The sequence below is a fragment of the Leuciscus leuciscus genome, assembly GCF_965113295.1.
Source record: "Leuciscus leuciscus genome assembly, chromosome: 10".
NCBI lineage: Eukaryota > Metazoa > Chordata > Actinopteri > Cypriniformes > Leuciscidae > Leuciscus > Leuciscus leuciscus.
Window position 1 is genome coordinate 39300031 of NC_138734.1, and position 24995 is coordinate 39325025.

Consider the following 24995-nt stretch of genomic DNA (forward strand, 5'->3'; position numbering starts at 1 on the left):
AGTACTGACTGTAACTGTATACAAAGTAAACAAAGAATAATTTTTCTTATGTAAGTGCATAGTAGTTAAAGACACCTAATATAAAAGTACACTACTCTCACTACCAAAACATCCCTCAGGACGTTCCCAAACCATCCTGAACCTACCCATTATGGGTCCACACATATTTGAGAGTGCAGAGCTTATAGAAAAGAAACAGGTCGTTTAAAATACACAAAGCTATTTAAATAAACAGACCAGATTCCAGTATAGCAGCAGCACTTCAGTGTGTGGTGTTCTGATTTATGGGAATGCAACACATCATCAACAATAGTCATGAATGATGAGAGCAAAACAAGCCCGAAAACAATCTGTTGTAAGACTTTTTCGATTCAAACGAGCATTGCAGCACTTCGAAGTAACCTGCCGGGTTTAGGGGGGATGCTGCTGGCACCTGCTATTAAACCCACTGCGCACGCTTCTCCCAGCCTGCAACAAAAGGTCTGCTGATCGCTGTTTTTCGGAAGCACCTGTGCTGATGAGACTGACCTGAATTGTGCAGGTATACTCCGTATCATCCAGCAGTCTGACCGTACACAAGTATTCTCGCTCCAGGTTTCTGACGCTGCCACTCATCAGCCGACTCAACATCATCTTCTCACCGCACGATTCGCTGCTCTGCGTCCAGGACCAGAACAAAAAAAAAGCTCAAGCAATGTCACATCGACCAAACTCTCCGGTCGCCCAGGTAAAACGTGCTAACCGAAGCCGACAGCATCTTTCTCCGATGACATGAACGCCGCGGGGTTTTTATTGTTGGTTATTGCGAACAGGTTCCTCCAGCACGCACGCATCCAGGTCCAGATGAAGTCTGTGGTTACGAGCACGAGCAGACAGAAGCAGAAAGCCCGTCTGTTGACCATTCACCGCTTGATATTTGAGCAAGGGGGCGGGACCAGAGAAGCTGATTGACACTCCTTCTAGCCAATGGTTACGCTCTCAAAATAAGGACTCGTTTGAAATGGACAATGAAAGATTGGGGTGGTGCTGCGTATTTGGAGGTCATTGTTGTCCAATAACATGCTGGACAAAGGTAGTAGTAAGGTTATAAGGAAATACTCTTATTTTTCTGCCGGAATAATCGATAACACTTTATTTTAATGTGTCCTTGTTACATGTATTTACTATAGTAATAACTATAATACAATACAACTACATACAACTAACCCTAAACAAAACCCGGTAAAACTTTATTTTACAGTGTCCTTGTTACATATGATACATATAACAGTAAATTATGCATATTTACATGCAATTAACCCTCAAACAAAACCTAATCCTACCCTGACCCTATAGTAAGTAGGTTGATTGGGACACTTTTTTCCAGTCATCTCAATGGCACAAGGTGTCCCAATCAACCTGAATTCATCCTACATGTTGTTAATTATTATTAGTCAGTACTTCACACTGTAACAGGGACACATTAAAATCAAGCGTAATCCAATAATTTTCTTCAGTGTTTGGCAGTTTGACTCTAGTATGCATCAATAACAAAATCGAACAAGTATCTTACGAAATAGAGATTATAAGATCTCCGGCTGATAAGATTTTTCTGGCTACACACTTATTGAAAAGGTATAAAGTGAATATACTTGTGAATTTTGTGAACTAGAAAAAGAAAGTGTTTTAATATGTTTAAATATTGTGTTCGTTCAAGATTCATAATGATTTAGAAATCTATATCGGGAGATATGTAGGGTTTTTGTTCTTTTAAAAATGACACTTTGTCATATGCAACATTTCAAAATGCTCAAATTTCACACATTTTATCAATCAAAACAAACAAAAACACTGAAAACATCTACTTCATCTACTTTTAAAATATTTTTATTAGTACAAGTGTCTTATGTATGTGGTCCTGTGGTATTGAATAAATACTGTAGATCATCTTTGTTGCATAATAAATCTATAATTCTATGTATTCTGTTTCTTTTGTTTCATGCAACCTAGAATAACATCACTAAATATGAATAGTTTGGTGTAACTGAAAACAGAAATGAATTTATGACCTAAATACCTCTATCCCATCACCATGTTTTTCATAAAATATCACAGAAATATGACTGCATTTTTACACAAATTCTACAAATGAATTAATACATCTAATGATTTTAATATCGATATCAATTCCTAGACTGCATCTGAATATGAAATGTAATCACACAGGGAAACTCCAGAAGTAGCATTTTATCGGTTATTTAAGAATATTACACTTGATTTGATTTACAACAATTAGATATAAATATTTCTACATTAGCATGAGAACTTCTTCCTTCTATTGCTCTCTCTTTCTCTCTCTCTCTCTCTCTCAAACACACACACACACACACACACACACTTTTATCACAATTCATAATTAGTAGGCAAAAAGTAAACAATTAATGTAAGAAAATCCTTTGTTGGATCAAAACAAAGCCTTACTGTGTGTTTGTAAAAAGAAGGAACGTCACATAGTGAATTCATTCGAGTCATTTTCATCATTCTCCTCGGGTTCATTGCTGCTCATGGAGCTGGATTTGGCTGAGCTCTGTAATCGGTTCTCAGCCTTGCGTGTGTAGGGCCGACCAGCTCGAGGATGGCTCTGATGATGAGGCCATCTTATGTTGGGTATGTGGTCCACAGAATGGACGAACGCTTCTTGTCTCCTGTCCACCGGCTTCATCTGATTCATCTTGCAGGAGGCGATGAGAGGTCTGCCTATGTCCAGCTCTTTGCTCTCAGTGAGACGTTCTTTAGTTTGTGTCTGGGTGTAGTGCAATTTCACCTTGATCACCAGAGATCCCTAAAAAGTTTCAGAGAACTTTGAATAAATTGCATTTCTTAAATGGCTTTAAACAATATTTTTGACATCCATACATAACGCATTTTTCTACATCAGTGGTTTCAACAGCAACAATAATATCCTAACAATAAATCATTATTATGATGTGATATGTCATATATATCATATCACATCATATATTATCATAATCATATATTTGATTTTATATATATATATATATATATATATATATATATATATATATATATATATATATATATATTGCATTATAACATATTATATAATGTATTTATATAATATTATATATGATAACACTTTACAATAAGGTTTAATTTGTTAGGATTAGTTAACTACATTAGTTTAAATGAACTAACAATAAACAATAATTCTACAGCATTTATTTATCTAAGTTCATGTAAATTTCTACACTTTCTAATACATTTTTTAAATCAAAAGTTGTATCGTTAACAATGAACAATTATATTTGTATTAACTAACATTAAGGCCAAGTAATGCTGTAGAAATATTATAGTTCAGGTTAACTAATGCATTAATGTTAACAAATCTGACCTTAAGTGTTACATAATATAATATAATATAATATAATATAATATAATATAATATAATATAATATAATATAATATAATATAATATAATATAAATGTTTGGTTTCTCTATGTCCCACCACACAAAATGCATTGTGATATTTTTATTTTAAAAGTGAATAAGCCTTTTTATGTTGCTTTCCTAACTATGCATTGCTGGGTTGCATTTTATCATTTGCATATTACATGCTCTCCAGAATATAATATTCAGCAATAAAGACTGCACTTACACTATTGGATGAGAACGATGACATTACTGTGTTTTACAGAGCTGCTTTATATAGCTGAATTGAACCCAGTTCATAATGGACAAAGTTTACACAGTTATTGAACCAAACTGAATTGAACCTGAACAATGACACTATTGTCTTTTTAGAGCTGCTTTACAGCAGGATTCAATTCTGTTTGCATCATTAAATTTATCACAGGGAAGCTCCTTTGAAATAATCTGTACTGTATAAAGCACTGTATAAATAAAAGTGGCTTGACTTGACAGAATAAACATGTGACCCATTTTGGGTTTGTGATTGACCAGTTGGCAACCGAGTATTTTGAAACTGAACATGTATTTCATTTCATTTCATTTAACTTCACAATGTTTTAAAATGCATTTCAGATCTATTTTAAAGAGAAAACCTCCTTAAATGTACCTGTAGTCTTTGAAGGCAACATAATCTGAGGGTGCAGTCAGGAGTTTCACCGATGCTCACCAGGAGAGAGTCCATTTCTTCCGATCTGCCAGATGCTGAGAAAATGTCTTGCATTTGCTAAAAATAAAAATAAAATAAAAACATATCACCATTTAAACTGTAATCAAACAAACAGGCACTATAGAGCCAGATAAAAGTGCCCTTTTAATGTACACAAGGAAGTATTAGACTTTTTCACCCCTAGAGGTCAGTAGACTCACAGTTTTGTTTTAAAGTCATCCTACTGTTCTTTCTTTCTGTTGAACTCCTTTAACACTAGTAAACTTCACATTTGCAGTAGAGCAATAAAAATCAAGTCTCTAATGTTAAATCTTTTGTGCTAATAAAACTGCAACAAAAACCATATCTATTTTCCTGTATGTATGTATATATATATTTTTTTTTATTATTATTAATAAATACTGTAATAGTGTTCAGTGCCATTGCATGCATGAACCTCCATATTACAGTCATAAGTTTGGAGAAGTTTAAGAGGCAAATTCAAATACAAAACACAACAGAATCCGCACTCTTTCCTCTTCTGGTCTCTCCCATCCCGACTCTCACATCCTCCTTCTCTATGCATGTGTATGTGTTTGTGTCAGCAAAAGAGGACGTGAAAAGCTGCGACTCACTGGTTGACTCTCAAGAATCAGAGTGCAGTCCTGGGCCACGGCCTTTGTGTTCCTCACTATACCGAACACAACCAGGACGTTGGAAAAAAGGGCAGAGAAACTGAGCTCCACCTGAACACCACAGCGCTTAAAGTCCAGAGATCTTCGGCCAGGAAGAACTGTGGAAAACATCACCATACACATAAATACACTCACCTAAAGGATTATTAGGAACACCATACTAATACTGTGTTTGACCCCCTTTCGCCTTCAGAACTGCCTTAATTCTACGTGGCATTGATTCAACAAGGTGCTGAAAGCATTCTTTAGAAATGTTGGCCCATATTGATAGGATAGCATCTTGCAGTTGATGGAGATTTGTGGGATGCACATCCAGGACACGAAGCTCCCGTTCCACCACATCCCAAAGATGCTCTATTGGGTTGAGATCTGGTGACTGTGGGGGCCATTTTAGTACAGTGAACTCATTGTCATGTTCAAGAAACCAATTTGAAGTGATTCGAGCTTTGTGACATGGTGCATTATCCTGCTGGAAGTAGCCATCAGAGGATGGGTACATGGTGGTCATAAAGGGATGGACATGGTCAGAAACAATGCTCAGGTAGGCCGTGGCATTTAAACGATGCCCAATTGGCACTAAGGGGCCTAAAGTGTGCCAAGAAAACATCCCCCACACCATTACACCACCACCACCAGCCTGCACAGTGGTAACAAGGCATGATGGACCCATGTTCTCATTCTGTTTACGCCAAATTCTGACTCTACCATCTGAATGTCTCAACAGAAATCGAGACTCATCAGACCAGGCAACATTTTTCCAGTCTTCAACTGTCCAATTTTGGTGAGCTCGTGCAAATTGTAGCCTCCTTTTCCTATTTTTAGTGGAGATGAGTGGTACCCGGTGGGGTCTTCTGCTGTTGTAGCCCATCCGCCTCAAGGTTGTGCGTGTTGTGGCTTCACAAATGCTTTGCTGCATACCTCGGTTGTAACGAGTGGTTATTTCAGTCAAAGTTGCTCTTCTATCAGCTTGAATCAGTCGGCCCATTCTCCTCTGACCTCTAGCATCAACAAGGCATTTTCGCCCACAGGACTGCCGCATACTGGATGTTTTTCCTTTTTCACACCATTCTTTCTAAACCCTAGAAATGGTTGTGCGTGAAAATCCCAGTAACTGAGCAGATTGTGAAATACTCAGACCGGCCCGTCTGGCACCAACAACAATGCCACACTCAAAATTGCTTAAATCACCTTTCTTTCCCATTCTGACATTCAGTTTGGAGTTCAGGAGATTGTCTTGACCAGGACCACACCCCTAAATGCATTGAAGCAACTGCCATGTGATTGGTTGATTATATAATTGCATTAATGAGAAATTGAACAGGTGTTCCTAATAATCCTTTAGGTGAGTGTACACAGCAATGCAAACTATATTCATTTACATCATGAGGGGAAAAAAACAGGAAACAGACATGACAAAGACCATAAAGTAGATAAGTATATTATTAAGTACAGTATAACTAGTATATGTGCCACTACAAAAGTAAGATGTAGTGCTGCTATATTATGACTATTTATAATAAAAGGCCTTGTGCACTGCTATTCAAAAGTTTGAGATTAGTAAGATTTTTCTATTTCTTTAAAGAAATTAATAGTTTTATTCAGCAAGGATGCATTAAATTGATCAAATGTGACAGTATTTACATGTTATCAAATTTCAAATAAATGTTGTTCTTTGAAACGTTCTATTCATCAAAGAAACTTGAAAAAAATGTATCACAGTTTCCATACAATATTAAGCAGCACAACAGTTTTCAACATTGATAATAATAAGAAATGTTTCTTGAGCAGCAAATTATCTTATTAGAATGATTTCTGAAGGATCATGTGACACTGAAGACTGGAGTAATTTGCCATCACAGGAATAAATTACATTTTAACATATAATTATAATTTTTTATATTCAACAATATTTCACAAAATTACTGTTTTACTGTATTTTTGATCAAATAAATGCACCCTTGGTGAGCATAAGAGACTTCTTTCAAAATATTTGAAAAGCGTACATAAAAAGAAATACAAAAATTTAAACATATTTAACTCTCCTGTGGTCAATATAGTAATACTGTATATGCTGGTACATGCAAGCATGATGTGTAAAGGTGTCAGAATACATGTTTCATATTTAAATGTGAGCTGTTTAAGCTGTTTAACTTGACAAATAAAAGCTGTCACAGTCTAAAGTGAAAAATGGAATCAGTTTAAGTCAGCTCACTGGTGGCAATTTGGCACTTTTTGGGAGGACATCCATTTCCTTTTAATGCAGACACATGGTTATGAATGATCCCTCAGCGGTGCTCTTACCATGAGTCATACATCACGATCTAACCCACAAAAGAGGAAGTCACAAACTGTGATGTTACGGGTGATGGAGCACTTTTGAGCGTAGGCACTGACACAGACAACGACTTCTTTTCCATTGCATTCAAAATCTGCTTTATCATCACTGATGTTGAATATAGCATGTAAAGGGTTCACATCAGGAATCAAAAATAGAAATTTCCTTGATCTTTTTAAATAAAAGAGACCAATGTGTTATGTAAGAATAATGTAGCTTTCAAATAATCAAAACTGATTTGTTAAGAACATTCTTTTAAATGAAGATCTTAAAGGTACAAAACCAGCCCACTGAATTCTTAGTCAAAGAGAGGGTGGAAAATGGTTATGTACCATAAATCTAAAATATAATTTTTGGTACATGAGACCTTTACTCACATTATACATATATAATAAATATATTTTTAAATATATTTTTGAAAGACGTCTCTTTTGTTCACCAAGGCTGCATTTATTTGATGGAAAAAATACAGTAAAAATGGCAAAATGCCGAAATATTATTACATTTTAAAATATCTGTTTCCTATTTAAATATATTTTAAAATATAATTTAATCCTGTGATGGTAAAGCAGCCATTAATCCAGGCTTCAGTGTCACATGATCCAGCAGAAATCATTATAATTTCTGTATAAAACAGATTGTGCTGCTTAATATTTTTGTGGAAATCATGATACATTACCACTTTACCAAGATTAAAAAGAAAGAAAGAAAGAAATACTTCATTAGTATAAGTGGAATTCAGGTAGAAAATAAAGATGAAGGACATAACCCCTTTAATGAAGGTTATTTCTGTTGGTTACTTTACACAAGATACATGTAAGAAAAGGACCTCTGATGACAATATGAAGTTGTTTTTAAAAAAAATTAATAAAAATCGAAATACCATTAGCCTGTTTCCAACAAGCATCCCGTCGCCGGAGCTCCATGGTGTGTCCGGACGCTTGCACAGGATCGGTCAAGGCCCGTGGCTCTGTCAGAGTGTGCCTGATCTCTACGACCTGCCTTCCACGTACCAGTGGGTCCTTTCCCAGATCTGGAAGAGAACAAAAGCTTTCATTATAAACCAGAGGATACTTTTTCCTATAAGTAATAAATATATGATCTACACAGTTGCTGTCCCTTTCGCCATGTGATCAGTGGCCATCATACACTGAAACATGACGCAAACGTGACTCGGCAAGTTGTTCAGTCAAACGGGAAGTTAAAAAATGAAGTGAACTTGCTAAAAGTAATATTACAAACGCCTACATTTTCAGCATGTTCTGCTCTCAAATAAAGAAGAATGGACTAGATGCTGTTTTTGAGTGCAGAAGCACTGTTAAAAAACGGACAGGATTTTACGATTGTAATGTCACAAAATAATGCACACAATTTTACTGTAAAAGCTTGGTCATTTTCTATAGTAGCACAACAGAACACTGTAAAACAAAAACATTTCATTGTGTGACAAAGTGATTAAAAGATAAATGATAATAAATGAGTAAAAATGCACTGTTTAATAATAATATTAGATCATATTTAATTTTATTTATATTGCTAATATTTTATTTGGATTTATTTAACATTTATACTACAGTTTAAAAGTTTGGGGTCAGTAAGAGATTTATTTATTTTTCCCCAGCAAGGATGCATTACACTGATCAAAGTTTACAGTAAAGAATTTATAATGTTACAAATTATTTCGTTTTCATATAAATGCTGTTCATTTGAGCTTTCTATTCATCAAAAAATCCAATCAATCAAAGTTTCCACAAAAATATAAAGCAACTGTAAAATATTATTCAACATTAATAATAATAATAATAATAATATATTAAAATAGAAAATTATTTTAAATTGTAGGAATATTTCACAATGTTACTGTTTTGCTGTATTTCTGATCAAATAAATTCAGCCTCTGTGATCATTAGAGGCTTCTTTCAAAAACAATAAGGATCTTCCCGAAATACATAAATTTATTAACCAGTTGGGTTGCACCATTTCTATTCTATCGACTAAGTAATGTTTTGCCTACATGTCAACTAACTCTCATTAGAGTATTAGTTGAGTATTAGTATACTGTTAGGGACAGAGTTACTAGAATAAGTTGACATGTATTTGTAAAGTTACTTCTAGTCAGTAAATGTCTGTTAAAGGAGCTTCAAAATAAAGTGTTAGCAGATATTAAGCAGACAGCTACTAATACTCTAATGAGAGTTAGTTGACGTAGTTGCAACGTTACTTATAGTCAACAGCAGTGCCGTTTCTAAACTTCTGGGGGCTCTAAGCAAAACTTAATCTGTTCTTTCAGAGAAGTTTCACGGTCAACAAACAACTTAGTTGAAGTACTCAGTTATACAATAAAAAAATGAAGAAAATTACAAACAGTTTAGCCTACTAAAAAAAATAGCCTACATAAATTGATTAATCAAAATAAAACACATTGATTCTTATTAAAGTTACTAAAGTAATTTAGTTAAGAACAGTGAATGACTCATGTTTCCTTTTGTTGTTTGATTAACATTAAAAGGCAGACAGCAGCAGGTTTATTAGGCTGCTGTCACTTTAAGACTAAATGCACGATGCATTCGATTACTTCCCAACTGTTTAGACATATGTTCACTTACATTAAGTCATAACTGACTCTGTTTAAGTGAAAACTCACCAAGATGGACATATTTTTGTGTGTATTTGTCAGTTTAAGCGCACGCCCGAAGCCCAAAGTAGCCTATACTAGTCCGCATATCGCTTCGTCCTGGAGTGCGCGCACAGAAAGACACCTTGGGAACAGAGTCTCTTTCGCAGCTCAATACGCTTTTAACTCTTTTTTAGTATCGAGCACGTCCAGCAGGAGATTATATATTATGACAGTCAGGTTAGACGATTTGACTGATTTGAATGTTAATTAAGGAAGGGTGACAGCTCACTGCTATATAGAATATCTAATAGGTTGTGCGATTATTCTCTAAAATTAAATCTCCATGTTTAGGTGCTGATGCGGTGGTGACACGTTCATGTAACCAGATGGTGACGCTGCCAGTAACGCACATAACAGCTGTCACAAAGAACTGGCAAAAGTAATGATTATGAATGTGTCAAATATAGCAAGGAGACATTTTTATTGTTTATTAATAAAGTGTTTTCTGTGTCAGTGTCAGGCGCAGTGAACGCGCCTATAGAGAGAAATGCACACTTCATACGGAATACATAAGCATAATGCTAGTCGGTTTATTTTCGTTTTGAATTGTTTTGTTTAAAAGTAGACAATTCAAGCTTTCTATATAGAATAACCATAGGCGTAATTTGCGGGTGGGACGGGTGGGACATGTCCCCACCACTTTTTGCTAAGGTCGATATTTTGTCCCCACCACTTTTGAAACATCTCGCGGCACGGATGTACCAATACAAATAAATAAAAAATCTCCAGTTAACTAGCAGAGCATTCATTTCGTTCGTTTGTTAAATAAGAGGCGATCTAGCGCTGAAATGTGTTGTTTTTTAAATCAAGTGATCAAAGTGCTCGTTGCCGCTTCGATCAGTGGCGCTGATACTGTGTTCTCTTGTGGCTCGCGCACAGTCTTCACTCGGATGCGCGCTTCAATCCGTTGTGGAGACTCTCTATTCGTTCCGGTGAAATTACAAAACAAAATGCACACAAACGTGTCCCTGCCTGATATTCAACCACTGATAAACATAATCGGTTTTGATAAAAATAAATAAATATAAAATAAACTATTCGAGTGCGGATTAGATCCCAGAACCTCTGACACGCTTGGCAAAAGTTCTGCCACTGGACCATTTAAACACACACTTAAATTAGTCGGATCTATATATTTATTCACGTGAAAATTCTCGCCACTAACAACATATGAAGAGTTCAGATGCAAAAGCCTCTAAATGCCATCTGAAATTTTCTTATAGAATGATCATTTTTATCAAGCTTGTGTATTTAAGTCCAGTAATTTCACTTAAATGACAATTAATAGGTAATCTTCATTGCCATTTAAGTGAAAGTATTGAATTTAAATATACGAGCTTGATAAAAATGATCATTCTAGAAGAAAATTTCAGATGGCATTTAGAGGCTTTTGCATCTGAACTCTTCATATATTAGACCTCATTCAACGACAAATTAAACCCAATGTACTATTTAAATCGATTGCTGGACATTGTAATGTTATTGTACATACATCTGATTTATGATTTAGCATTGTGTTAGCAATGTCCCACCCACTTTTAAAACAAAGTTACGCCACTGGGAATAACTAATGGGATATTGTTAAATTCGCTGATCGGGTGACCAGATCGCAAACCAGAATTCAAAGCTGACAAAGTTTACATTTATGGGCTCACGCACAAATATCTCATTCGTCATGAATTCAAACTTTTCCATGGCTGCAATGTCACATTTAATTGCTAACCAGCGGCGGTTTCTTCATTAGGGCGATCGGGCGACGCACCACCAAAGTGTGAAAGGGACTTTTTCAATCCCAATCTCATTCAACCACAGAGTTACGCTAGCAGTCACTCACTGTTGTTCTGCCTCTGGATATAGTCCAATCAGCGCCAAGTCACGTTCTGTGGAGTCCCGCCTCTTTTTGGGCGATTTCACTATGGCCGAAAATCGCCCAGAGTGTTCCCATAGACTTACATTCAAAGATTTTTCTTTTTCGAACTGCAGGCACTGCAATGCATTCTCTATGGGTTCCGGGAGGGCTCGCACTAACGTGCTTTCGTCTTCATACGTAAACTTCACTTGTGCAGCGATTGCTGGAAACAAATATACCTCTAATAATATTTAGCCATAAGCTGAAGTGACATCCAATAATTTCCTCAGTGCATAACCTGCATTTCACAGACATATTCTCCATCTGTAAATGTTAGAAAGTCAATATTTCCAGTTTGCTGTCATGAGTGGGCGAGCTTTCTACAAGCTAAACTTCTGTGAACGAGCGCCGCCGCGTGCATGCGCGCCGAACAGACGGAGCGCAATAGAATAGGAGCGCAATTATTCTGACTAAAATATACATTAGCACTAAATTATAAATATATTTAGCTAAAATATTTGATGTTGAATATTTGTTGTTGTTGGTGAACATAAATGTGCTAGAGAATTTCTAACCTACATGTGTATTTTTATGATATTAGCTTTTTTTTTTTTTATGTTTTTTTTTTTTTTTAAGTTTAGTAAATTTAACTACTTCTTTAAAAAGCATTATTTTGTTTTTAGATTGTAATGTTGCAATGTTAGAATGTAATGTGATTTGACCCCTTTTTTGGATAGACTGCAGATAGACAGCAAGGTTACACTATGTTTGTTTTTATAACCTTCAATATGAACATTGTTTGTAGGACAATATTGATCAGGATATTAAATATATATAAAAAAAAAAAAAATTAAATACAGTTTTTTTTTTTTTATTCAAATAGAAAAATAATAATTAAATACTCAGATTATACCATACATCGCCATTTAGCCCAAAAATTCAGATTTATTTGTCAATGGGCTATTTCCCAACCCTACCGGCTGAAGTTTTAGCTAAACTTTAGGCTAATGATAGCTACATTATTATCACTGTTAAATTGTTATTTAACAGTTAGCCTACATTCAGTCCTGGATTAATAATTCAGTTTGTTGCGCCCCCCCTCCAAATTTTTTTAGCACCAGCCGCCACTGTTGCTAACCTATTATTTATTTTGTTAACAAAGCTTTGTGCTTCACTCGTGTCATAATATTAATGTAAAACAGCATTCACATACAAAAAATTGTTTTAGTGAACCACCGCCGGTGCTACTCAGCCACCGCGGTGGCGCTTTACAACCACAGTGGTGCGGTTGTCAAGTTTACCGGCACAGCTCTAAATAAAATGTTACCATAAATTGTACTACTTCTTCTACTGAAGAAAAAACCCAACTATATCAGTACAGAAACCAGTAGCCAGGAATATACAGTGAATCAATCCACACTAAAATGCTTTACAGCGCAATGCCGTAAGTTGTGCTTGACAGTAACCAGTGCCGATGCATTGATTTATGATCGTTATTGAGGAAGGAAGTCGTCTCGTACTTGTGGGCATGACAAACACAGTGATAATGGCCGTGGGACAGGGTGCAGACAGAGCAACAAGCATACGAGACGAAGCGTGGGGGTAAGTGGGGCAAACCAGCAGCCGCCCCTAGGTTAAGCGCTCTCAAATTTCCCCCACCTGAGCACAGCAGCCAGAGAATGAGGTCACATGCCTTGGCAGCTACAATATAAAAAGCCAAGAGCTGTTACCAAAGAGACCAATCAAACAACCAAATAAGCCCTCTGCAGGGAGAGAGGGGATTATCTCAACCCTTAAAACATAAATCCATGTTCACATCATGCCGTGGAGGGTACGGATCAAGGAGGGAAACCAATGTCTGGCACACAGTAGATGTCAACCAGTTGTTGCTCTCATAAGTGCTAAATCCACTAATGATCAAAAGTACTGAAAGACACTGTGACCTTGTTCACTACATCTCACAACATGGGTGAAGTATGATGTAATATGAAAATATCTTGTTATTATAGTGCTTGCAAGGAAGTGTTGTTTTGCTATTGATCAAACGTTCTGGTTAGTGTTTGATCTGAACTTCTAACCCTATGACTCATTTAGCTAAATCATCACCTTTTGAAGTTTAATAATTACATTATCGTATCAAGATTCCCCTATGATGCCCTATGAAATTAAATTTTTTCCCAAATTCTGTTTCATTTTATTCATGTGATCGAGTGGATTTCCATTGAAACTACTGTGTTTCGCCAAAAAATGATGAATATGACCTCACGCACCCTTAGAAGGGTGCTGACTATGTAGGCAGTAGGTAGTAAGGCGGCTCACTAATGCTAGCCTCAGACTACAAGAGTTTTTAATCCTAAACAACTATGAAATCTGGTTGCATCTTGCACATATGGAGAATCTTCAAACTCTCAAACATGCACACACTACAAGACTTGAAATTGTGGCGCATCACACACACTACAAGATTAAGATTATCATGCCAGATGGAGCGGATCAGATGATCTCGCATGGTCTCTCATGTGATCTCGTCATAAGTATGCAGCAGATAGTTATTGACGTTTCAACAGCTAATGTTTACTAGCACTAGCTGGTACGTTTAAAACCGAGGCGATTGTGTTAAGTTTTCGAAGACACGTTATACAAGCAGTCGGGTTGTTGCCACACTTCCACAAACTGTTCCTCTATCTCCGCTGTCCAACGGACCTGTACAGCAGCTTGTTTCTTGGTTGACATTTGAAAAGTTCTATCATTCACTTCTGTCTCCTCATAGACTTGTCTCTCATTGGCTATTGTGAAAGCACTGACGTAATCATAGTCATAATCAACCCGATTTAAAATACTAAAATATCAAACACTTTATTTTACAGAGTTTCCTTGTTACACATGTTACATGTACTTACCATAGTAATAAAATTAAATAATGCACAATTACATGCAACTAACCCTCACCCAAATCCTACCCAACCCTATAGTAAGTAAGTACATGTTGTTAATTAATATTACTCAGTACTTAAATGTATAATTACACTGTAACAATGACACCGTGTAACCCAAACATGTTTGATATTATCAGGGCTGCCCAGATGTGTCTCCAGGCAGATCGGGAGATAACATTTGATTAGTAAACACATCACATTACAAGATCATTTGGAACCAACCAAGGTCCTGGAAAAGAGTAAATTAAGGATTATTCCGCCTAAAACTCCATTAGTCCAATCCTTGCTTAAAGGTGCAGTAAGTGATTTCTGAGAAACGCTGAAAGTGGATCAGACAAAGAAGCACAACACACTCACCCTCAGAGACCTGCTCCAAGACACGGGTCACCCTCTCTGGCTGTAAGACATGTTTGTTCAGGTACTTGGTGAAGATCCCTGTGCTTTTGCCACCATCCTGGACCTCGAAAGCCTCAGCATCTTCACTCCTGTAGGAGCAAACAGCATGAGTACACAAGAAGAACGCAATCCGATGTTTTGATTAAGGCTTAGAAGAATTGTCACCTAGTTATGACAGTACTTACGTGGCGTACCCATACACAGTGTTTCCCAGAGGAGCCAAAGGCTTAATTTCAGAGGGAGGACCTTTTTGTTTGTACCTGGAGGATATAAAATAGCAAAAAACGTTGAACAGTGTAGCAGTGTGCCAAATTATTATCCGAAACTATTCCAAGAATCTGGAATTCAAGATACTTTTATTTGCTTTCTGGCAAAACAATAAGATGCACAAGTTCATAATGTTTCTACACGCCTACCATTTCCTGCAGGTGTCCAGGAGAATGACGTTGAGCTGGGCTTTTCTCTCCTGCATACTGAGCATCACTCTCTGTACGCACAAACAGTTTTCAGTGCGGTAGGGTCGCGGAGCGTCAATGGCCACCAGGTAATTTCTGCCGGAGTGCTCGTAGCCATGGCCAGCATAGTAAAAAACAGCTAGGGAAGGAGAAAGTGGAGTTTCAATGGCCTATAATATTGTGCAATATATTTCTTTCCTTCTCTGATTGAGTTCCTTACTCTTATGTACAACGTAACCTTTTATTTTAAATATTACTTAAAAATGAAAATCCTGTCATCATCTACACACCCTCATGGCATTCCAAACCTGTATGGCTTTCTTTGTTCCAAAGGAACACAAAAGAAGAACTTTTGTAGAATATCCAAGTCACTATTTTCTATTTAATCACAGTGAATATGGACTTGAGATGTCAAGCTCCAAAATTATCAAAGTATGCAAAGTACGTGAGAGCGCAAATCCAAAAAAAGCGCTGTTGGAGTGGAAAGTTCTGGCCGTGATTTTTTGACGAATCGCAAATTGAAAAACAGACGCGGCCGGATCATTTCCCTAATGACTAACGTAATCTACAAAGAGCAGCACAAAATAGAGTTTTGGCCGTTAAATAATGGCGCAAATACCAGTAAATTGACGAGCGCAAACCTTAGTAAATCACCTTGCATGATTCATTTGAATATCTCCTCTCATAAATTTTGCGTCTGAAAGGGAAACTTCTACAAATGCATATGTAAGAAGGTCAGCCGCAAAAATAATTGTGTCCACGACTTTTCAGCGCTAATTCAGTAAATCCTGACAGTAGTTTTTTAACGCATAAAGAAGGTTTGCGCTGGTGCAAGCTGTTAGTACACTCTAAGAAAATGCTGGGTTGTTTCAACCCAACTTTGGGTCAAATATTGACAAACCCAGCCGTTGGTTTAAATCTTTAAGTTACATTTTTAACCCAACGTTTGGGTTTGTCCATATTTGACCCAAAATTGGGTTAAAACAACCCAGCATTTTAAAGGGATAGTTCACTTTGAAATTAAATTTTGGTATGTTTTAGCTTACCTCAAGGGCATCCAAGATGTAGGTGTCTTTTTTTCCGCAGTAGTTTCAATTTTGATATTTTTAGGTCAAACCGTTCTTGTCTGTCAGTCATATAATGCAGGTCGATGGTCACTTGTCTCAAACAGCATGCACAGAGTCCAAATTAAAACAATTCCCCGTCGTCCAAATTAAACAATTCCCCATCGTAAGTACACATTGATGGCCTAAGACACGAAACGAGCGGTTTGTGTGAGAAAACGAACAGTTTTTATATCGTTTTTACCTCTTGAACTCAGCCACGTCCAAGTGATCTGAGAGCGCGGGCGGGTATAGATATATACAATAGATGTCGCCTTGGCTACGGTTTCGCAGTTCAAGAGGTAAAAACGATATAAAAACTGTTCGTTTTCTCACACAAACCGCTCGTTTCGTGTCTTAGGCCATCAATGTGTACTTACGATGGGGAATTGTTTAATTTGGACGACGGGGAATTGTTTTAATTTGGACTCTGTGCATGCTGTTTGAGACAAGTGACCATCGACCTGCATTATATGACTGACAGACAAGAACGGTTTGACCTAAAAATATCTAAATTGAAACTACTGCGGAAAAAAAGACACCTACATCTTGGATGCCCTTGAGGTAAGCTAAAACATACCAAAATTTTATTTCAAAGTGAACTATCCCTTTAAGTCTTAATCCATGACTGCTTTATGCGAGGACCATAAAATAAGCCATTGTTTACTGAAGCTCTTGATGCATTCATGAAACAATCGTTTCAATGAAAAGATACTTTCATGAACCTGACCTCTAAGCTTTTTTCATTAACTCTTTTCATTAACTTTTTAAGTTAATGAAAAAAGCTGAGAGGTCAGGTTCATGAGAGTATACTTTCAATGAAACAATCGTTCCGGTTCACAAAACAAATGACTCATTGATCCGGTCGCACTGGAGTCAAAGATTATAAGTGACTAACAACATAAACGTCAGCTTGCTCATTACAACATACTTTGGAAGATTTGGAATAGGCCTATTATCATATGAGCCGTTTTACGATCCTGTTACAAGGCGTTTATGTCCTTGACAGCTTGAAATGGCCAAACATTTACATTTTGTGCTTTACAGAAGAAATGAAAAAAGTAATTCAGGTTTGCCAAGACATGAGGGTGAGTAAATGATGACAGAATCTTGATTTTTGGGTGAAGTACATGAAAACTACACAATTTTACTTGCAGTATTTCATATTTTGATGATGCTGTGAGTGACTAACCATTGCTATTAAAGCAGTTATCAGCATTTCATATTGAAATATTGTTATAATCGTAAATTACATATTTGTTATGGAAAGAATTACTTTTTCCCTCCGTCTTCAGAAAAATGTGTTCATTAAATTTTGGTCTAAGTGGGTGGAATATAAAAGGCCGTTAAGGCCAGATTTTGTAGGGGTATAGAGCAAAAGACTCTTTCCTCGGGAAAGAAGAAAGTCATTGTAATCTTCCTTATAACTCTTTCCTACTACATATTGGAAACTGTAATATGCTTTCTCCTATAGTCCCTATCATGGACCGAGAATCCACAATTATCACCCTCAATATATAGTTGGAACATTTAGTAAACATTGCCTCACTCAAGTTGTAAAACTTTTGTTATTATTGTTATTATTTTATATTATATTTTGTATGTGTAATTGTGTATCTTTTAATTTGATGTTGTATTAGGTTAAAAAAGAAAATTGAACAGCAGAAAAATGTAACTACTACGGACCTGTAATAAATTATGATGTACATGCTGATATACCAAAAAAATAAAAATAAAATAAATAAAAATAAATATTATTATAATCAGAGAAAGAGAATTCAGGGGGGAAAAAATGACAGCAGTGAAATCTAACCCACATTCTGTACACAGCAATACAGAGGCATGAATACGTACAGAGTTGACTAATAACGTAACACTTTCCATTTTACTATTTTCATTATGAGGCAGATTACAATACGAGTGAAATCCCTATGTGAGTTAGGTGAATAACCTATATAAATCTGTTGGCTAGAAACATTATACCACAAGTTTCTGCAGATAAAAGCGGCAGGGCACACTCCGGCCCACACATTTCTTATCAGCCAATCAACACACTGATGTTTTTCTGAAAAAAGTCCTTTGGCTGAAAGTGCTGTGGGTTTTTTTTTTTACCCATGACATTCACTTATACTGTAGCACCGGAAAACAAAGCCTTTTTTTCCACTCAGATGGAACTTCCTCTAACTCGTCACTGAGATGTTTGTTGAGCAACACTAAAATGTTTTTTTTTTCTGAAAAATTTCAAATAGATTGTGTATTGTCCACCACCATCTCAACAAATTCACACAGAAAACAGGTAGAGTTAATGAGTTGCACTGCTAACCACAGGTCCAAAGTGAGAAATGCAGAAGGTTTAAAATTAGCGTGGTATTGCACACTGCAACAATTTTTGTAGCCAGGAACCTGAAACTTTCACATCAAATCAAGAAATTGCCCTGAGTATAAAACCTACATCCGGTGAGAAAAAATATTTCACAGTTAAAGCAGTCATGAAACACACCAGACATTTCCTAGAGGCTCCTCGAGCAAACCCACAGCATGTGACTCACCATACACTCCAGGGTCCAAGAGCTGCAAGAACTTGTCAATGGCAGCCTGCATTTCCTGAAGGGTGAGATCCAGCAGAGAGACCACTCTGAAGCCAAGCTGTTGCAGAAGATTGGCCAGCTCATGGACATCCATGGTAGGGGCCATCAGACCAGGATGGTGGTTGTAGTTCAGGTTCCCGATCAGTAATGCCACTTTGTCAGTTGCTTAGAGAAAGAATATTACATAAAAAATAAAAAAAATAGATATATCTTTTAATACACACACACATACATATATATACACACATATACATACATATACATATATACATATACACATACATACACATATATATAAAGTAATCAACATTTGAAGTGGATCAAAAAAGTTAATCAAAGTCGTCCTAAGATAAGAATGGGTATTGTTCAAAATTCATGTGTAACTTTGATGAAAGGCTTTTATCCCCTTCAAATGTTGTAATATATATACCGTGAGAATCCTATCTTGAAAGACAGAGTTTGTTTTGTAGGGAAAATATTTAAGGTGGGAGTAATGTGTAACACAGCCACAGGTAAGTACCAAGTCTATTTTTAACCTGACATGAGCTGAAAAAACTCTTTCATCTGTGACCTACCCATAAGAGTGGCCGTTGGTAGTAGATCTGGAGGCGCTGTGGGGAAAACCAGAGGAAAAAGTTTTGGTGAAAGTTGAAAGAAAATAAGAAAAGTTACCATTCTTCTGGATGTTATCATGAAGCCCATATCTTGTGCTTTTCCACTAGTTTCACAACGGGGAAAAAAAACTCTCAGAACGCTCACTTTATTTGTGTTCCGTAATGTGACGAGAAAAAGGGAAGCTCTGGAGCTGGTTTCAGTCTAACTTTAGTTGGACTCTCATATATCTAGGGACCTATTTAGACTCAAAATACAGTTCAGTTCCTGATTGTCTTTAACTCCTACCAATTGTGGAAAGTACCAGTAATTTTAAACTATAGTGGAACTACAATGACCACAAAGAATTCATGGCTCAGAGATAAAGAATGGATGGTTTCCTTTATTTAGGTTTTCTAAATTGCTTTTCGGTCTGACAGTGTAAATGAACAAGTCAGATCGAATCATGATGGCAAACAAAGTGAAAAATGCAAATGTTGTTAGTTAGGTTAATTATTTAAAAAAGAATTACATCATGTCCAGTGAACCATAAATAAATGTGGTAATAAGTAAAATAAAAAAACTATTTGCAAATACAAAAAAACTATTTTATTTTTCATGTTTAAATGTTTTAATGTTCATTATGTTGCAGCGACGCTGATAAACAACAAAAATAATTCCAGAATGGAAAAATTGTGAATGGCCCTTAAAGTCTTGGACAAACACCATTGCAAAATGGAAGGCTGTGGACTGTAGGCCAATGATAGGCTTGAAACGCTTGACATAAACAGCCATTGGCGGCTCTTACCCATCTCAATCTCAGCTGCTTCAGACCATCTCTCCTCCAGAATATTTGACACAGCGCAGAGATATGAACCAGCAATGTCTGCGCTGGCATTTTCTATCTAAACAAAGAAGACCAAATGCAAAACATGATTATTTTAGGCAGCTTACAACTTCCACAAAGTGTGCCACTGAGTCAATCTTTCCCAAATTTAAAAGCAATGATCTGTGTAACCCGAACCCAACTTGCACATAAAAATGAATCAATATGATAACAAAACAGCTAAAAACAAAGAGTGTTACAGTAGCCTCACCGTGAGTGTTTCTGTAGTCTTTTTAGCAAGGATGCAACCGTTTCTGTACCACTGGTAGGCAGGCGCAGGCTTTCCAAAAGCTGTGCATTTGAGAGTGATAGTCTCGCCTGGTTTTACTGTTTGGCTTAATGGTTGAATGACTATATGGGGCTCCCCTCTCCATGAGCGAGAAACACCTAAACACAATGCATCACGTTATCTAACAGATACTACAGTCTTAAAACGGACACATTGAGTAAAATCTTACAAAATAAATCACTGTTAAGTCAATGTCAGTCTCAATATAATGCATATCTGGATGAATAATAACAAGGGGTTCATGGACTTCAGGCCAGATGTTTAATACAAAAGCTTAATGACAAGACGTGATAATGGAAAGTACCTGGTTCGTCTAGGATTCGCACTTTTACCCATTCTGTGAACTGATAGTTAGCGTACAGGTCGCTCACTCTACAAATATATTTTCCAGATCTCTGGAGAGTGACGGTGAGGTCAGGCTCTGTCCCACCTTCCACCTGAAACGATGAAGCATAATGTTATTTGATACATTTTGGTATATATTCTTCACAATATTGATAGAATTATTTATAAATGGAAAAAGTGTTGGGGAAAGTTACTTTTTAAAGTAATGCATCACAATACTGCGTTACTCCCTAAAAAAGTAACTAATTGGTTTACGTTACTTTCCATAAAAAGTAACTTAAGTTACGTTTGCTTTACTTTTTCTCACGTTGGACTTCAATTCAATTTCAAATTCAACACAAATGTGCTCTTTATCTAAAGTCATTTTGGCTTATTAATATGGCTGAACTGGATCATCAAATGTCAGCAGCACAGACACTGGTTAATAAAGTGAGATTAAATGCATAAAGTATATTTGTATTATTTAACATAATTAATAATTCAGGTTTGAGTGATATTCTGAGTTTGCATTTCGCTGTTTTTATTCATTTTGAGGAATACTGAATCTGTTTTTGTGCAAGTGAGATGAATAACTGCATGTTCACATTTAGATCTACAATAATAATAATAATAATTCGTTACATTTATATAGCGCTTTTTCTGAGACCTCAAAGCGCTTTACATAGATGGGGGAATCTCCTCAACAATGACCATCATGTTCACACACAACACTTCTGCACTTACTCCTTATTTCTTTAAATTTAAAAGTAATGCGTTACTTTACTCGTTACTTGAAAAAAGTAATCTGATTACGTAGCTCACATTACTTGTAATGCATTAACCCCAACACTGGATATAAAGTGTACAAACCTCTGACTGTTGTTTATCAAACCACTGATAATTCAATGAACCAGTGCCTAATGCTCGAACACTTAAGGTCACCTCATGGTTTGGTGGTACACACACAGACACTGGCTGCTGCAGAATAACAACTTCTGCCCAAAAAATATATAATTGCATATGTATAAATTAGACAGTAGACATTCATAAAGGGGCAAACATTATATAATAGTTAGTTACACATAAAAATACTGATATACACACCAGTTATCATGACTGTCTGCGCTACTCTTTAGTGTGGAAGGGCCTGGACCGCAATAGTGTTGCTCTTTTAAGGTAGTCAGTCATTTCAGAATATTACCACCTGTGTAAAAAGAAAACACAAGTATGAATAGTGGCCATAACAACAAGAGTGGCATTCAAAATCCAAACAATGATTCACGGAGACTGGCTAAGCAATCCAGTGTTAAGGATTAAATGTTAAAATAACTAAACCTATCTTGATTTCAACAGTGTTTGTACAGTCAATCCATGCAGAAGTCTTAATAAAGAGAGTGTGTCAGCAACTTTGAAATTTCTAGGTTTATAATCTGTTGTTTTGTAAGTGAATATAATGCAGAAATGCAGATTATGTCTTAAAAAATGTCATTCTTCAAAAAGACAAAACTGCTTCAATACAATAAAATACCTTAATGCATTAGGAATTATATCAGCTTGTGATTTTTATGTACACTAATATTTAAGTAATTCTCTGACATGAGACTGGGGCAAGTTGTCACCCTTTTAGTAATTTTACTTTTGAAAGTCAATTTCTGTATGCTATTGTCCCATACTATACCTTGAAGCATAGCTACAAACAAATATTGAATAATTTTTGCTCTCGAAAAAAAAAACTATACAGTTCTATAATAGACACGTTGACTTTTTGTAATAGCATCAACCCATTTTTGCCAACAGATATTTAAATTAATAAATTGTAAAACATTAAACAACTTGCCCCAAATTATATTTCTGAAAAATCCTCCTGTACTGAAAGCACAGTTCAACCTTTCAGTTAAAAGCTATCTTCATTACATGGATGACTCGTGTGTGAATGAATGTATGTCAGTGTGGTTAACTTGTTTACAGTAGCTACAGGAGAAAAAAGGATGTAAGCTATATGGACATTTTAGTTTTTTAGCGGAAATAATTGACAAAACGACTTATTTAAGAGTGTTTTGAACTTTGAACGTTTGACTCAAAACCATTAAAAGTTCCTGAGGCATAACCATTTGTAATAACTTCCCTAAAAGTGACAACCAACCCCGGACGATAACAGCACCTAGTTTGTGGCGTCGTTCGGTGTTACACTCACCTGTCCTAGAGCTCATTGCTGACTGCGATCACTCTTCCTTCCTAAACCTCCTCATGCAAACAAGCACAGAGCGTCAGCTGTATCGACGTGTGGATATACAACATGATACTAATTTAGTTTGGCTGAAAAATGAATGGTTTCCCGTAATAATGACAGACTGGCCCTCCCACTACCGCTGTGCTCAGTGTAGTTGCGCCCACAAACATCTGCACATTGAGCAGCAGGTACAGTACCTTGAAAATATATATTTATTTATTCTTCTTCGAGTTAATGTTTGACGCCATATTGAAAGTAATTAAAAAGCTGGAAAGATGATTGATTATTGATCTGACACATGTGATTGGTTTAAACTTAATTTTGTACATAACTTTTTGGTGTAAAATAATTGAAGATGTATATTAAGTTTTTATTGAATATTTTTATTTCAGGGAAATGTTATATTCATAAATGTATGTGTCTTAAAACAAAGTCATTATTTTCTGTTTTTCCCAAAAAAAAAAAAAAACTTTAATACATTTCAACTTTAAAAAGACCCTGATATCTAAGCTGTTGTTTTTGCTTATCACAGTGTCATTTTATTTTTTGTGCAGTTGTGCTGTTCTGTGGATCCCTTTTTGTATTTCATTACCTTGTTGTATTTGTGTTTTTAGCAATCTGATTAAAGGTACGCTATATGTAACTTTTGTTGTTGTTCAAAATGAAAAAAATGCAATAAATCATTACTTATTCCAAAACGTGTTTGACTTGTTGACATGGTTTTCGCGGGAAATTACGTTGCACGTGCGTGTCTCGTCATATCCGTAAATAGAGAAAAGCTGCTCCATATGTGTGGCAGTGGCATAGGATAGTTGGCACTTGGCAGAAAAGTTTGACATTAAACATGCTAAATCTCAAACCTCCCGGGAATCACACAGGAGAGTCTGTTGGCAAAAAGAGAACAAGACACTGATCCATAGAAATGTATTTCATCATTTAATATATATAGATCATGGAAAGTGACAGAGCTCGTAATAAAATGAGAATCAGCATTGGCTTGGCTTTTCGGAGATTGCGAGAACAGGGATTTAAAATGTGGTAAAAGCAACATGGATATGGCGTTTTTAAGGTATTTTAGTGAACAGATAAATTGCCATGCAAAAGGTGTGTTCGACTTGAAGTGGCTCAGCAATCGGTGTAGGCCTATGACAGCGCTGCTTCAAGTCGAACACACCAAATATCTATTGTGAAGGGTCATATTCATTCCCACAGTCATGCAAAGCCAAACCACAACCAAAACAATCTTCTTCCGCAAAATACATGCAGCTTTGTTATATAGTGTAGCCTACCTTTAAATGATAATAATACTAATTTTGCCCCTAAGTTTGTTTCACAAATCCCTAATTTGGTGTCCAATTCGAATCCCAAGTTAATTGTTTGTGAATTGAGTGTGACTTAATTGTCCATGTGCAACACTCAAGTTTACATCTCTATTATTTTATTTGTGAGCATGTGTGTCATCTGTTGTTTGAACGATATGTTTGTGAGAGTGGTTGCTTGACAGCATGTAATCGGAGCCCTTTTAT

The 24995-nt window shown here is 36.2% G+C and overlaps 2 protein-coding genes across 6 annotated transcripts in view; both read right to left on the reverse strand.

The window, feature by feature from the left end:
• The window catches only part of frmd5a (FERM domain containing 5a), a 116681-nt gene extending 114952 nt beyond the window's left edge, over nt 1-1729 (reverse strand). For all 4 annotated transcript variants that reach the window (XM_082182529.1, XM_082182530.1, XM_082182531.1 and 1 more), the window contains exon 1: nt 529-1729. In XM_082182529.1, coding sequence (XP_082038655.1) covers nt 529-633 — 105 coding nt within the window. In that variant the 5' untranslated portion in view covers nt 634-1729. The remainder of the gene's footprint in view (nt 1-528) is intronic.
• A 130-nt stretch (nt 1730-1859) lies between these two features.
• On the reverse strand, nt 1860-23591 carry malt3 (MALT paracaspase 3). Of its 2 annotated transcripts, none has more exons than XM_082182522.1 (15): nt 23434-23591; nt 22344-22443; nt 22110-22231; nt 21220-21352; nt 20838-21013; nt 20549-20645; nt 19725-19760; nt 19111-19314; nt 15420-15597; nt 15189-15263; nt 14965-15092; nt 8029-8178; nt 4751-4908; nt 4077-4193; nt 1860-2821 (listed from the first exon to the last, which is right to left on the reverse strand). In XM_082182522.1, exons 2-15 carry the CDS (start codon nt 22351-22353, stop codon nt 2486-2488), a joined length of 1920 nt encoding a protein of 639 aa, XP_082038648.1. In that variant the 5' UTR covers nt 22354-22443; nt 23434-23591; the 3' UTR covers nt 1860-2485. The 2 variants fall into 2 exon arrangements, with proteins under 2 accessions (XP_082038648.1, XP_082038647.1); XM_082182521.1 differs by having other exon boundaries at nt 22110-22234.
• Nucleotides 23592-24995: the final 1404 nt, after the last annotated feature.